Source organism: Perna viridis, chromosome 3, assembly GCF_037379345.1.
Source record: "Perna viridis isolate PV_CMFRI_1.1 ecotype Kerala chromosome 3, ASM3737934v1, whole genome shotgun sequence".
NCBI lineage: Eukaryota > Metazoa > Mollusca > Bivalvia > Mytilida > Mytilidae > Perna > Perna viridis.
In genome coordinates this window covers 34,634,625-34,649,540 of record NC_142447.1, presented here as the reverse complement: position 1 = coordinate 34,649,540, position 14,916 = coordinate 34,634,625, and the positions used below count along the sequence as shown (strand labels likewise).

Here is a 14,916-nt window from a genome sequence, read left to right as displayed (position 1 = left end):
TTTGTATAGTAGTAATATGGACCACGATTTCGACGGGGAAACGTTGATTCAGTCAGAGACCTATAAATAATTACATAATTACATGTCTATGATTCAGTTTAGTTTCGTTAAAATGATCCATATTGTAATCTTGAACTCAATAAATATAGCATTTAGGTTAAAGTCCCTACATTATCCTTTTTTTATATTTAACTAAAACTTTTCGTGTGAAGAGCAAAGACTAAATACGAAACGAAGGTGGTACCGAATGTGACCCTAGCTTTAGTAAGCCCTTTAGAAATATTCACGACGTTGATTGGTTAGAAATTCACTGAAGCGCCACCTTCAAAATAACAAGCCTACAGCAAAGCCAGAGAAAGAGACAGATTGTCATTTTGTATAAAATCTTACCCTTCTCGAGAGGTTGTAGTTCTTGCAGAATTCGAATGTGTAAATTATTTTTATTTTTGTATATCTCTTTGTACGTATATATAGACTTCTCGATCTTTCAGGACTGTATAGCCGGAAAATTCAATGTTCTATAGGTCCGAGATTCCACCTTCCTGTCACCCAGGGCAAGTGCTATTTTGGAGGAAAGTTGATTATTATGCCCCACTTTCTCTTTGGCAAGTAAAATCTGGTATTTTTTTTATAAAGAATTTGATTAGTTTGGAAAGCAAACTTCAAGCGGGGAAAAGTCAATCTTCATAATCATTTAGAATTTTCTTGTGGAAACCAAGCCCAAGGCTAGATTATGGTTTTGAATAATCATTGACCACTGAAAATATTGTTCCATATGAGTTGAAAAGAAAACAGATGCTAGGGTTGGATAACAGAGTATTTAAGAGAATCATTGTGTATAACTGAATACATGTCAAATGACTTCTTCATCTTTTTGATCCGAGTCTTTCATGTCTTTCTAAAGACTAAACACAGAATATAAACCTTATGAATTGAAATTCTGTTTCTTTCTTCTTCAACCTTGCCAAAATGGCATCAAATAAGAAAATAGTAATACAGCGCAAGGTAACAAATAAAAATAAAAGTAAGACATTTGCCTTAAGTGCAAACAAAGCATATTAAAGTACTAGAACTGGTTCCCTTTTGACAAAATGTACCTCTTTTGCTGAGTTTGATAAGATATTTTCTTCAATGGAAAAAGGCAAGTGACAATCCAAATTTTTGTAATATTGGTCAAACACTTTCAGGATCAGCATAAATGTGAGGTTTTATCAAGATCTCTTCAACCGGAAGTGGCTTTTTTGAAAATGTCTGGGGATGTGTCTTGCATCCCCTCTTGAGTCCAGGATATGGTCCAATTTTGTTAACAAGTCCATATAAGAAACCATTTGCATCCGGTACTTGAGTACAAGCATATCCTGTGTGAAATACCTTCCACTGGAAAAAAGTTAATATCCAATAAAATCTGTAGATATTTAATAATAGTTTTAGTCTTGCCCATGGCTGTAAAATTGTTTCCACACACAATCTTATCACAGTTAAATGTTCAAGTGTCTGAAAAGGTTTCTTTTGGGGAGTCCCCAGGACATTAAAATAGTTGGCTATTCACATTGTTAGGTTTTAATGACTTGGATAGTTATGATGTGATATGTTATCCAGGATATTGTATGATATATTAGTCAGGAAGTTATGGCCTCTGTATGTATCAAGGGTTTAACAAAACGTTACACTCAAACTTACTGTTAAAAATATTTATGTATGTTGGTACTGATGGAAATCCAACCTTATTGGTTTTCTCACACTTGACAGGTAAAAATTTTTGATTTATTAACAATGATATGCAAGCAACTCCAACTAAATTTACTCATAAATACTGCTGTATTTTAAATTTCATAACACATTTTTGTGCTTTTAAGAATTCATGAAATCAAATGTTTTCGAATATCTTTTCATATACTGTATGTTTTTTATTTAATTGTTTTTCATGAACTAGAAGCAAGAAACATATGTTGCAATTTTTGTGTGTAAGTAGTGCTAAAAACAGAGATGTTTTTTTTATACAAATAGGAAGTCATGAAAAAATGTGTTCTTTATGATAGTCTAGATGGACACATTTAAAGGAATAATAGTTGCTGACGCTGCAGCTGTCTATTTTAGGCTTGCTTGGAAACCAATACTGCTATAAAACTTTTAAGTTATCTTGTCTATATATGCATGATCTTGTTATATAAGATATTGAGCAAAACGCTCAAGATGTCGATGACAACGTATGGACTGGTTGGTCGTCCTCCAAAAAATTATTTTTGTTCAGTTGAAATATTTGTGGTGACCAGCAGTCCATATATCATTGTGTATATCTCAATATTTCCGGAAATATCATGAACTATATGCTATATTATACTTTAAATATGTATCTAAGAAAAAAGAAATACACAACTTTTTTGAATTATGATGTCACATTCCTAATTTGAAAGCAAGGCAGTCCTTATAATTTTCTAGAGTTGGATATTTATCAGTTATGGACTTTGAACAAAGTCAATATAATCTAACAGGTCTATATGTAATGTATTGACTGAGTGAAAGACCTTAATTTATACTTTATGTATGTAGATAATGTGTTTTGGATATGGACTTGAGTATTGTAATTTTCCACCATGATTGGCTAAGAATAATTATGGAATGGAACAGTATGTATCCGGATCTTATATTCTAAATTTAGAATTATACGTCAATATACATATGAATAGAAACATAGCATCAATGTTTTTAAAAAATTAAAAATAGAAACCAGGCTTCATGTACTTGGAATGTCCTTTGCATCACATGATCATAATGAACAAAGAAGATTGTTACACCATATGTAATAGAAGATTATGTGGACCAGTATATATTTAACCAAGTATACAAATATCTTAAAAGTATGTTCTATGTTTGATTACTGTCTTGTTTTATAGTTGAAAAATGGCCTCATTGGCATTTCAACCATATGTTGATAAAGAGAATGCTGGTGCATTTGGAGTTAGACCAAGCAAAGGACAGACCGCTGGAGGAGGCTTAGGTAAACAGTTAATGTATTTTATTGATGACTCAAAAAGAAAGAAAACCAACACAAAATGAAACAGAAGTATGTTTTGTACAAACAACGAAGTACTTCAAATCCATTTTCATATTGTATTTATACCCCTAACCAAATGAGAAGGGGTATACTGTTTAACCCTTATCCGTGTTTCCATCCATAACCATTTTTTTCAGTCATAGTTTTCTCAGCAACTAATCATCACAGTGGCTTGAAATTTCAACACATTCTTCCTGTAGGTATGCCATATGATTTGATTTATTTTTGGAAAAATTCAACAACTTCCTCTTTACTGAGGACTTTGTTGATATTTTAATTTTTATTAGCTATTGCCATCACTTGATGTCTGTCGTTGTTGACGCAGTTAACAATTTTTCAAAACTCTTCTCCTCTGACACTACTTGACCAATTGAGACCAAACTTGGTATGAATGTTTCTTGGGGTATCATGCATAGAACTCTTATTGGGATTTTTGATCCGTCTTAAAACATGCCTGCCGTTACTAAAAATAGAACATACGGGTCAGACAGTAGTTTTTCACATATATCTCCAAAACTGTAATGTTTACTCAAATTGTTGAAATAAAAGTGTTCAGCATGATGAGATCTATCAGTGGTCAAATTTTCATTTTAATCTGTTTAGCGATGTTGGAGTTATTGCCCTTTTTCAACGTTTTTTGTTGTTTTTATTGTTATCTCTTTCAAAAATCTTCTCCTCTGTCACTTCTTGACCAATTGGAACCAAACTTGGAATGAATGTTCCTTTGGGTATCATGCATAGAACTGATGTGGGGATTTTTGATCCATCGAAAAACATGGCCGCTGTTACTAAAAATATAACATAAGGGTCAGACAGTAGTTTTTCACATATATCTCCAAAACTGTTAGGTTTAGCAAAATTATTTCTATAGCAGAAATGGCCCTTCTTATAAGGCCTTCAAAAGTCTTCAGGGATTAAAGTTGTCAATCAGCACTCCACAGTTTAGTTTAGTTTCGCACTTTTGGCTAGGGATGAAAAATGACATAAATGGAAACCGGTGGTTGCTATAGTGATTAAAAATGAAGAATCTATTGTTGATAAAACATTTTCTGAAAAAAGGGGACTTTTAAAAGTATTTTGCAATGTTTTATATATTTTCAATGTTGAAGGGGCTTTTTTTCAATGACAATTTGACTTCATTGTGAAAGTGAAAGTAAGTCAATTTTTTACCATGCTAAATTTAATAAGTGGATTACAAAGTGAAATAGCTCAAAATCTAACCGGCAATGCCCATATGAGGAAGGGGTTTTTGAAGGGAAAAGTTTGAACAGTTTCAGGGATTGAAATAAAAATTTCAGGTATTTTGAGGGAAATTTGATATTTTTAAACCTGATTTTATGAACTTTTTTGCAAATTTTCGCATACTTTTGCATGGTTTCTATGGTAACCCTATATGCTGTGGGTAATTTTTTTCCAGAAAATTTTTACTGCATCCTGAAGGCCTTAGCTTGAGCTATTTCTAGATATATAGATTTACAGATGCTTGACAATTTTTTAAAGTGATAAATGTTACAAAGCATCAGATTACGAGACCAAAATTAGGCAGTTCTACAATACCGTGGAGTGCTGGCTCAGGTGACTCCTTGTAAGGGTTATTGCCCTTGAAAGATAAAAAATGGCAGTCTTTTTTTAGTTTTCAGCCAATATTTTGAAAACTGTAATAGAAACTTTCTATCGCTGAAATGATCCATATGATAGTCCTACCAAAGTCTTCTTGAGTCAAAATTATTGGACAATTCCTTGTTAAATTTATTGCCCTTAACCAGGTGAGCGATTCAGGCTACTGTTTTCATTTTTGAAAGTTGAAATTTTTGTTGCACTTTAATCAACACCTACTCATCACAGCGGCTTGAAATTTTAACCCATACTACGGGTAGGCATGCCTTATGGTAGAATCTAAGTGCTAAAGTTTCAGTGCTATATTGAATGCATTATTAAAACTATGAATGAAAATATTTCAATAAACAATGACAAAATTCTACTTCCTGTTTACTGAGGACTTTGTTTAATTTCCTTATATATTGTGATTGAAAGCAGGGGTATTACTAGTGAGCCATTGATCACAGATTTATCGTTACACATGTATTACGCACGTATATGTTTATAAGTTTATGGTCTAAGTGTCAACACAAATAAAAAAGGAGGACAAAGATGTCTTGTGCCTTAGCTTGTACTTTTTTTCTTTTGAGATGCAATCTGGCTTTTGATGGAATCGGTTTTAATTTCATTTTCTGAAAATTAATTGTTTTAATCCATTCTGTAACAATACTAATGTATTTTCAGTTCATGACAGAAAAAACTGTAAGCTCTTGTCTGTACTTTTCAGGCAAAATCTTTGGAAAAGGATATGATCAAAGTCTGGTAACACCCAGAAAAGCTCTAGGTGATGTGAATAGAGATCTAAAGGCAATTAATAATGGATCAAGTATGAAACCTTTACAGCAGCAGAACAAAGGTTTACAGATGAAATCCTCCAACAGACAGCCATTTGCCAGTCGATCTGCCAACATTATGCAGGTTTGATAGGGGAAAAAACATTCAATTTATAATGAAGTCGATTAGTTGACAACATTTCTATTTATTTACTTTTTTAAGATTATAGAAAGGCCAAGCAAACATTATGTGTATTACATCATCATAATGTGCTTGTATGCAAATGTATAAGTTGGTGTCAACATGTGGAGCTTAACATCAATGAAAGTAAATATTTTGAAATTCTGATTTTCAAATCACAAAAATAAGTTTTTAGAACATACCATGATTTAACCATACTTTTTCAGTGTTGGATTCAGGGGATTACATGGATTAGGACCCTCCTTTTTTGTTAGAAAATATGTTGATTTTGGTGAATGTGAGCAAATATTAGCCTGTATGTCCCCATTTTCAAAGTATATCTCTGGATCCTCATGCCTTTGTTAACCAATTAAAAAGAGGAGAGAGAAAAATGTCCCCTGATATATAGTTATATTTACAATAACTGTTTATGTGACATAATTCTTCAAACATACCTTTACAAAAAAAAAAAATTACATCAACTTTTTAACTCATCTGGCTATTGCCATCACTTGGTGTCTGTTGTCATCGTTGTTGTTAAAGGAGACATGACACAAAAAATATCATTTTATAAATGTTTATATTTATATAACTATAGTGTGTTTAGATGCAAGTGTAAAAAAACATTTCCTCATCAGATTAGTGCAAAATAAAGTTGATGATTTATTTGTGTATAAAAAAATTAAAGAAAATTTTTTATTTGATTTATATGTGGTTTCTTTTTACCTTTTAAACATGGCTATTGTTCACTTATTCATTATTCTTATTCTACATAGAACTTTGAGAATTTTTCATCCCTTGAGAAACACGGCCACCTTTACTGAAAATAGAACACAGGTTAAACCAAATTCTGACATAGTGGAAACTTGTTTAGTATGATGAGATCAATCAGTGGTAAAATTTTTGTGTAAATCTGTTAAGCTATGTTGAAGTTATTGCCCTTTTTCAATGTTTTTTGGCTATTTTTACGTTATTTCTTTCAAAAATCTTCTCTGATACTACCAGACCAATTAGAACTTGGTATGAATGTTCCATAGTATGTTTGGCATAACATTGTTGTGGGGATTTTATCCATTGAAAAACATAGCCACCTGAACTAAAAATTGAACATAAAGGTCAGACAGAAGTTTTTTGCATGCATCTCCAAAACTGTTAGGTTTAGCCAAATTCTGACATTGGGTAAAATAATCAGCATGATGAGATCTATCTGTGGTCAAAATTTAATGTAAATCTGTTTAGCTAAGTTAGAACTATTGCTCTTCTTTAACACCTTTTGCTGTTTTTAATGTTATTACTTTAAATAAATTTCTCCTCAGAAACTACTGGACAGAATTAATGAAAATTGATATAATTATTCCTCAGGTATTAGCATTAGGAATTTTTATCCAAGAAAAAAACATGGCTGCTTTTACAAAAATAGAATGTTGTTTATCAAATCAGGTGAGCAATTCAGGCTTCTGGGAGTTTTTCTTCAGCCCCTCCCCCTATTGGATTTAAGGTTGCAACTTACTACATGTACATGTACTGATTAATATTTATAGTCTCTCTACAAATGTATTGATTATACATGTAATAAGTGATTAATAATCAATTTGTAATCAATATTAAGAACTGTTAAGTTTAATCTATTCTAGAAGCCTTCACTAAATGAGAATGCAAAGAAGAAAGTAATATCTGTACACAAAATTCCTGTCAAAGCTGATCCAATGCCACCAAAATCACAGGAGGAGGACATTGAACATATGTACATACCTAAAAATGAAGGTTGGTTGTTTGTTTTGATTGGGTTGAAATAAGCTGAATCTAGCATTTGTAGTCTATTAAAAATGTATACATCTATTAACCTATTTGGGTCTGATCAAAGTTAATATTCTGTTTGAATATTTAATAGATAATTTACAGTTTATTCCTTTCAATCTTCTCATTATTATTTAGACCTCAATGTTCTCCCCAGGCCCTTAAAGTGCTCTTTTATTTCTCGACTCTTCTTCTAGTCATCAGTTAGATACTTGCTTTTCTGTTTGTTTATATTGTTCACTTACATAACACTTGTTTTCAACCCCAAAAAATTTGCATCTGTCTTCTGCATTTACACTTGATAACTATTCAGTAATATAGTTAATTTTTTAAAGAGTGCTTTAAATGTAAGAATTTATTGCACAATCTTTCTCCAGTTTTTCTACTGAAGCAGGAAACTTTTATTATGACTATTTACAAATATTAATAATTAATACGGATATACAATTCCTGTGGAAGTATGCACAGTCAAGTTTAATAAAGAATCTCAGATTGAGATTTTCCTCAACTCACATCTTGACTTTTAAATCAGGCCTTGGTTTCATAAAAGAGATCTCAATTTGAGAATTTCCTTAAGTACTGTGTTTTTCCTCAAATCTTCAGTTTCAGGTGATCTGATAGGTTTCAATTTGAGTTGAGTAAGGATTTGAGGAAAATCTCAATTTGAAATTCTTTATAAAACTGGACCTTAAACTATAAAGCTTTGTTATTGATAAAATATATAACAGTAATAATTATAATAATAATCTCTTGTAGCAGATGATGAATTTGAGGACATATGGCCTAAAAAGGACAGAATTAGCACCTACTTTCATAAACTTGCCAAATGGAGGCCTCCGTGTTTGTTTGGTAACTTGCCAGAATCTGACGAAGAGGATCCAGTGGAAAAACAACAGAAGGTAGAGGAGGAAGACAGAAGAATGGAAGAGTCTTTGGCAAAATACCCTCAAGAAAAAGATGGTAGATTATTATTTACACTTCAGTTAGTGCCCAAAATCCAAAACTTTATATCATTTCTTTAATTTCTTCTGTGAAGTTCTTTTCTTTATAATGACCTAGATAATTCTTGTAAAGAAGCATTTTTTCTTGAATTCCTGAATCAGTTTTTAAAAATCTTATGTTTTATATAGGTTTCTTAATATGTAAATTTGAATCTTTGCTCTTTCACCTTATCGTAAGTGGGGATTATATAGCAATCAGGTTTCCATCATTCTGTTGGTCCTTTCTTTCCTACCTTCCATTACACTGAGGGACCTTTCTCTTGTTACTCCTCATACACCACTAAATTGAATTGAATGAAACTTGCACTGATTCTTTATTACATTGTGACTTGTCCCATTGTGCACCTCCTATTTTAGATTTTGATCTGAATCAAAATGGGGGTTTTGCACAGCAAAAATGGACTTTGTCATTTCTGAATATGGGGACAAAGGGTGACCCATCTCTTTTCTGTTACTCCTCCATCACCACTGAATGGAATTGAGTGAAACTTTCACAGAATCTATATTACATGTTCCCATTATGCACCTTCTATTTTAGATTTTGATTCAAATCAATATTAAGGTCAATGTGCATGTTATCAAATGGGGGAGTGGGGGTATCAAGTTAACAGTGAGCATTGCTAGCAGTTTTTCTATTTTTTTTTCTTCATTAAAAAAAGCTTTACTCTACACTAATTTTTTTTCAAGGAGAACAAAAAGGGCGTATAAAAGTAAAAACTTGAAATGACCACTAATACTAGTATGTGGAATTTCAAGTCACTTTAAAATTTATGCTGGTCATTAGGATTAAAATAATATTAAATTGTGAGTTAGTTAGATAGATTTATTTTTATTAAATATCAACATATACAAGCATTTAAATATATAAATATATTTATTATATATGTATTTGATTAAAATTGAAAAAGACTTATTGTATCATATCTGTTAAATATCAGAATGACAATTATACAGAAACTCTGTTAAAAGTAAGTGTAATAATGTCTGAAATAGCTATAAAAAGATGTTGATATTCAATTGGGATAAACCATGAAAGCGAAATGGATTATTTCCAATGGGGTCCCAGTATGTCATACATCTTACTCAACAAGATAAACAGTAAAAAATTATCTCATGTCTTAGGCAGGTTTATATAAGATAAACCAATGCACAATTCAGTTTGATTAATTTTTTTTCTGCCAAATATTCCTTAACATTGTTTTTGAAATCATTAATATTTTTTTTATATTTTTCAAATGATTTGGTAGTGAATTCCAATCAATGATACCATTATAAAAGAATGTCTATTTTTGTTGACCTTTGATCGGTTACTGAACAAAAAGGGGCACTGTTCAACATGTATCAGTTATAATTACTCATGTTGTTTTTGTGTTTCAGACGAGATCAAAGTGGAAGATTTGTTAGTACCTGAAGAATTTGATGATATCCCACTGGCTTCAATATCGCTGGACATTTCTGTAGACATTTTAAAAAGTATAGGGTCCTTGGAACTGAAGGAATGAAGTAGTTTTGTGCAATTTTTATCTTTGTGGCATTAACTAGTCTGGAAAGTCCACAGGAATGTGTTCATTCTATGTGGTGTACCAGGAAAATGAGCATGATTTGACAAGTTTTCAAACAATTCCTTTCTTTATGTTTGTATATATGTACATAATCATGGTATTTTTCTTCACCTAATAAACTCTATACAGTTTTCTTTTTCTTTTACAAGATCATTTTTGTGTTATTCTAACATTTTTTTTTATTATTATTTTGTGTTGTTTTTACTAGCAAGTCGTCAAAGTTATTTGCATAAAAATGTTCTATATATTTTGTGAAAAATAATGTTCAATAAAAATATCTGTTTTTACCTACAAAATTTTTAAGTAATAACAAATCATTGAATGTCGGTGTTAATATACATGTTTTTTTTTTTTCAGCTTGTAAAATATATGTACATAATAAAAATGATTTTATAAGTATTCTCTTATGGCCAAAAGTTGTACACCACCTAGGCATTGTACCAGTTGACCACTGAAAAAAAATATATCTTGACACTCGTGTCCCATTTCACTTTCTACAGAATTGCTATGTACTGTCATTTTTATGGTAACTAATAAATTTGCAATTTGCTTTTGTTATACCAGTCTGTATGATAATAATCTGTAATGTTTCATGTCCAGTGTTAATCATTTAACATTTATTTTTTTTTTAAATTCCACATGTAAAAGATTTAAGATACAGCCATTCATGAACTTTTCACATGTGCTGCTTTTCACCAGGGGAGGGAACAACAGCCTCCACAACCTTTAACTAAGAACTATAAAGGTCTGATATTGAATGTGAAGTTTTTTGCCTAAGTTGGAATGTGCTCTAACTGTTTGGTTTGCTCAATAGTTGATGTTGGTTTCATAACAGCTTCTATAAATGTGATTTTGCAGTTTACTTATTTGCATGATGGACAGAAAAGCACAAAAAATATAACCAGCCAAATTTATTATTCTATACTTTGTAACCTTAGCCATTTTTTTTAGCTCACCTGGCCATAGGCCACATGAGCTATTGCCATCACTTGTCGTCTGTCGTTGTTGTCTGTTGTCATCGTTATCAATTTTTCAAATATCTTCTCTGAAACTACTGAATAGATTTGCATGAAACTTATATTGATTGTTCCTTAGAGTATCCTGCACAATTTGAGTGTTTGGATTTTTGATTGGTTAAAAACCATGGCCGTCATTACTAAAAATTTTGCATAGGGGGCAGACAGCAGATTTTTGTATATATCTCATTCTGACGGGGTAAAAGTGTTCAGCATGATGAAATCTATCTGTGGTCAAATTTTGGTGAAAATCTGTTGAACTATGTTGGAGTTATTGCCTTTTTTGACATTCTTGGCTGTTTCTGATATTATTACTTTCAAAAATCTTCTCCTCAGAAACTACTTCACAGAATTCAATGAAAGTTGGTATTTTTGTTCTTAGGGTATCCTAAACAAAATGGCCGTTTGGATTTTTGATTGGTTTAAAAAACATTGCTGTCTTTACTAACAAATAGAACATAGGAGTTGTACAGTAGTTTTTTGCATATATCTCCAAAACTGTTAGGTTTGGCCAATATCTTTCAATTGCTGAAATATCCTTATTATAAGGCCTACAAAAGTCTTCAGGGATCAAAGTTGTCAGACAACTCCACGTAAGGGTTATTGCCCTTGAGAGGTGAAAAAATTACATGTTTTTTAGTTTTCAGTCTATATCTTGAAAACTATAATAGATTGAATGAAACTTCTGATTGATGAAATGATTCTTATTATAAGGTCTACAAGACTCCAGGGATCAAAGTTGTCAGACGACTCCATATAAGAGTTAATGCCCCTGAAAGGCAAAAAATTACATTTTTTGCAGTTTTCAGTCAATATTTTGAAAACTATAATAGATTGAATGAAAGTTCTGATTGATGAAATGATCCTCACGACAAGTCCTACCAAAGTCTTCATGGAGTCAAAATTGTCGGACAACTTCTTGTTAGAGATATGCCCTTGAAAGGCAAAAATTTTACTAGGTGAGCGATTCAGGCTCCTGGGAGCCTCTTGTTTTAAACCACAAAAAATAATACCTGGAAATAAATTCACTTGAAAGAATCTGCTTAAAAATAGCAACTGCAAAAATTAAAACATGTATGTTTACAGTTTCAGGATCCGTTCGACAATCTGCTGTAGACTAGGTACTGTTGATCACGATGTTGAGCCAATAGAACACGTGGTTTGGTTTTTACTATTGTTGAGTTTTGAGACAATCAGCCATGTTAGTGCTTTGGTAACAGCCTTGAGTAATATGGATAACCCATTTCATATAAAGAGAATGTCTAGCATATTTGTACAGCTTTAATGATTTGGTCACAGTCAGCTATGTTGATCAGTAGTAATGGTGTAGTGAAAGGCAGATTAGTATTTAGTACCCAGAAACCAACTAAAATATGTACTGAGAGGATATTGCTCCATTTCAAATTGGCATAAAATTGAAATAAATTCATCTACAACAAATAAACATTATAATAATGAAGTTGTTGAAATGTGAAGCAAGGAAAACCAGAGTGAAATGGTCAAAATGCACTCATATCATTATCTAATTATTATGTATTAAAAATGGGACAATTGTATATCTAGTACATTTGTACTGTTTTATGATAGAATCAGGCAGGTCATGTACTAACTGTGATGTATCAAAACAATTTTGTGTAACTTTATTGAAGAAAGTACATTCAGTGTTCCATAGAAGTTATCCCAATACACTGTAAATTACAGGTCCAGGATGGTGAAACATTTAGAATTTGGTCATATTCACTGAGAAAGTTCCCTTCCTTATCTACTCTCATTACTTTATACATGTCCATGAATTTGGATTTGTATAGTTCTACAAATTTAGTGTTAACAGAATGTGCTCCATTGTGATTCTGAAGACCAATCCATGTAAAATGGCATATTCAATGTTATGCTGAAATCAGTATTGATGAAACATTTTCCCTTGTTGTGAATAGAATGTGATTAATAAATTTTCAGTATGGGGAGCAGAAGCCAGTAATTAACCCCCACACTTTACAACACTGGAAAAAAGATTCATTAATGGTTTAGCATTAGTGTTTTTCAAGAGTCACTTTCTGCTGAATTTCAAAATGAACAACAATGAGATTTATGACATAACTCTTCCGTAACAATGACCAGAAGAGGATTCATGATATCCGGTTAGGGGTGTAAGTGGAATAATCCACCATATATTTAGATTAGGGCCTAGTTCAAACTTTAATAGATGCAAGGCTCATGTCAATCAAAAATTAAGTTGATGCACAACAGAAGCAGTTTGTTGCAATGTTTGCCAGTTTGCTTCTTGGTGTTGATACAAAATCTCTGAAAAGAAAGTAGCATTTCTAGTTTTTTTTTCAAACATATGGCTGAATGTTTTGACCTAATAGTATAAAACTTGAAGGCATATTTGTTTACATGTCCAATAAAGATTTGTGAAAGTTAAGATGATTTATCTCTTTTTGAACATTTCTTTTTAAAATTAACTTTAAAAAATTTGTTAGATATTTGAACTTTAAAAACCACTTTCAATTTTCACTTGCATTTCAAATAAGAAATCATCAGGGATTAACTAAAATTTACTAAAACAGTACATTAGGGACTTAAATAATATAAACTCCAATCATGAGCAAATCTATTGCTGGGTGTGACAAGTACAGCTTTTACAAAAACCATTTAAAATATGATGAGCAGAATGATAAAGAAGCAAATTATTGGAGCCTGATTAATTTAGAGAAAAAAAAACACCCTCACGTCCCCTCCTCCAGAAAAAAAAAATAAAAAATAGATAATAACACCATGACTTATCCATCCCCCCTTTTTTATAACTTATAAAATTTAGACAGAAAAGTTATACGTCCATCTCTTATTGCTATTGCAGTGTTTATTTCTTTCTTTTCAATAACCATGAAAAACATTACATGTTGTTCAAGTTTCTAATCGGGATGTGTATTCGAATTTTTGAATATTAGCGGCATGGTTTATTTATCCAATGGACACTCATTATTTCGTCACATGATCAAGAAGTCATCCATTTTGGTCGAATATCAACAAACGACGAACAGAGAAATTCTGGAAATGAAAAAAATGAATGCCTCAATATTAAACAAATCCGACGTTATGGAATAGAAAAAGGCCAGGATCAACTGTTGCAATAAATGTAAGATACTATGTAAAGTTGTAAGTTTATAAAAATCATGTCTTTCTACGGCGAACAGGTGCCCGTTTGCAAATATTATAAAAGTTAATTCATTTGAATCGATTGCATGACATAATCCTTTACATGTAGGCTAAGGTGTTTTGGTTGATATAAAACTACTTTACAAGACATATACACAGTATTCCTGAATGTATTATTTTATTTTAACATCACCTAGGTGTGTTTACTCTGCACAGGTACATTATGTGCAATACTAATACTAATATACGACAGGATAGGGTGCTTTCCTTTGGCGTATAGTTAAGTGGACGGGACTATCAATTAAAATTAACAAGGGAAAGGACATGCCCACAATATTATTCCTGGGTTGTTTAAATCCAAATTTGTATATATGTACATGGCAGTAAAATATGTCTGCACACCTAATGATTCCAAACATCATTACCAGAAGAAATACTGTAATATTAGTGTAAATGATGTATCAGTAGAAAGAAAAGAAATCCTCTTACAGAAGATAAACTTTTCTGAATTTTTGGGCACCTGAGGTACAGGAGGAGTAGCTAGGTGACCCTTCAAATACACATTAAACAACTTATGAACAATGCCAAAAGCTAGTTCAAAATCCATTGCAGATATCTTCTTTATTTATCAAAAATATTATTTTATATATTCTTCTGAACAGATAATCTAGGATTTTTAGTATTGGTTTATGTATTTCCAAATGGCTTTGGGTCAGTTTCAGTCTTCACAGTTAACTTTTTCAGACAGAAGCCATTCAGACTTCCAAAGTTACAAA

At 31.7% G+C, this 14,916-nt stretch overlaps 2 protein-coding genes across 5 annotated transcripts in view; both read left to right on the top strand.

Moving 5' to 3' along the window:
- The first annotated feature begins 304 nt into the window (after nucleotides 1-304).
- Nucleotides 305-10,364, top strand: LOC148622000 (uncharacterized). Of its 3 annotated transcripts, none has more exons than XM_088571451.1 (6): nucleotides 305-429; nucleotides 2,895-2,998; nucleotides 5,382-5,572; nucleotides 7,243-7,372; nucleotides 8,165-8,365; nucleotides 9,784-10,364. In XM_088571451.1, exons 2-6 carry the CDS (start codon nucleotides 2,902-2,904, stop codon nucleotides 9,906-9,908), a joined length of 744 nt encoding a protein of 247 aa, XP_088427577.1. In that variant the 5' UTR covers nucleotides 305-429; nucleotides 2,895-2,901; the 3' UTR covers nucleotides 9,909-10,364. The 3 variants fall into 3 exon arrangements, with proteins under 3 accessions (XP_088427577.1, XP_088427575.1, XP_088427576.1); XM_088571449.1 differs by having other exon boundaries at nucleotides 8,162-8,365; XM_088571450.1 differs by having other exon boundaries at nucleotides 306-402; nucleotides 8,162-8,365.
- A 3,611-nt stretch (nucleotides 10,365-13,975) lies between these two features.
- The window catches only part of LOC148621999 (regulator of G protein signaling 12-like), a 36,259-nt gene continuing 35,318 nt past the window's right edge, over nucleotides 13,976-14,916 (top strand). For both annotated transcript variants that reach the window (XM_088571448.1, XM_088571445.1), the window contains exon 1: nucleotides 13,976-14,120. The gene's annotated coding sequence lies outside the window, so the exon portion shown is untranslated. The remainder of the gene's footprint in view (nucleotides 14,121-14,916) is intronic.

Coding starts and splice junctions, on each gene's coding strand:
- LOC148622000 (XM_088571449.1), top strand. CDS start 2,902: ATGGCCTCATTGGCATTTCAACCATATGTTGATAAAGAGAATGCTGGT. Junction 5,573..7,242: donor GATCTGCCAACATTATGCAG/GTTTGATAGGGG, acceptor AATCTATTCTAG/AAGCCTTCACTAAATGAGAA. Junction 7,373..8,161: donor GTACATACCTAAAAATGAAG/GTTGGTTGTTTG, acceptor AATCTCTTGTAG/CAGATGATGAATTTGAGGAC.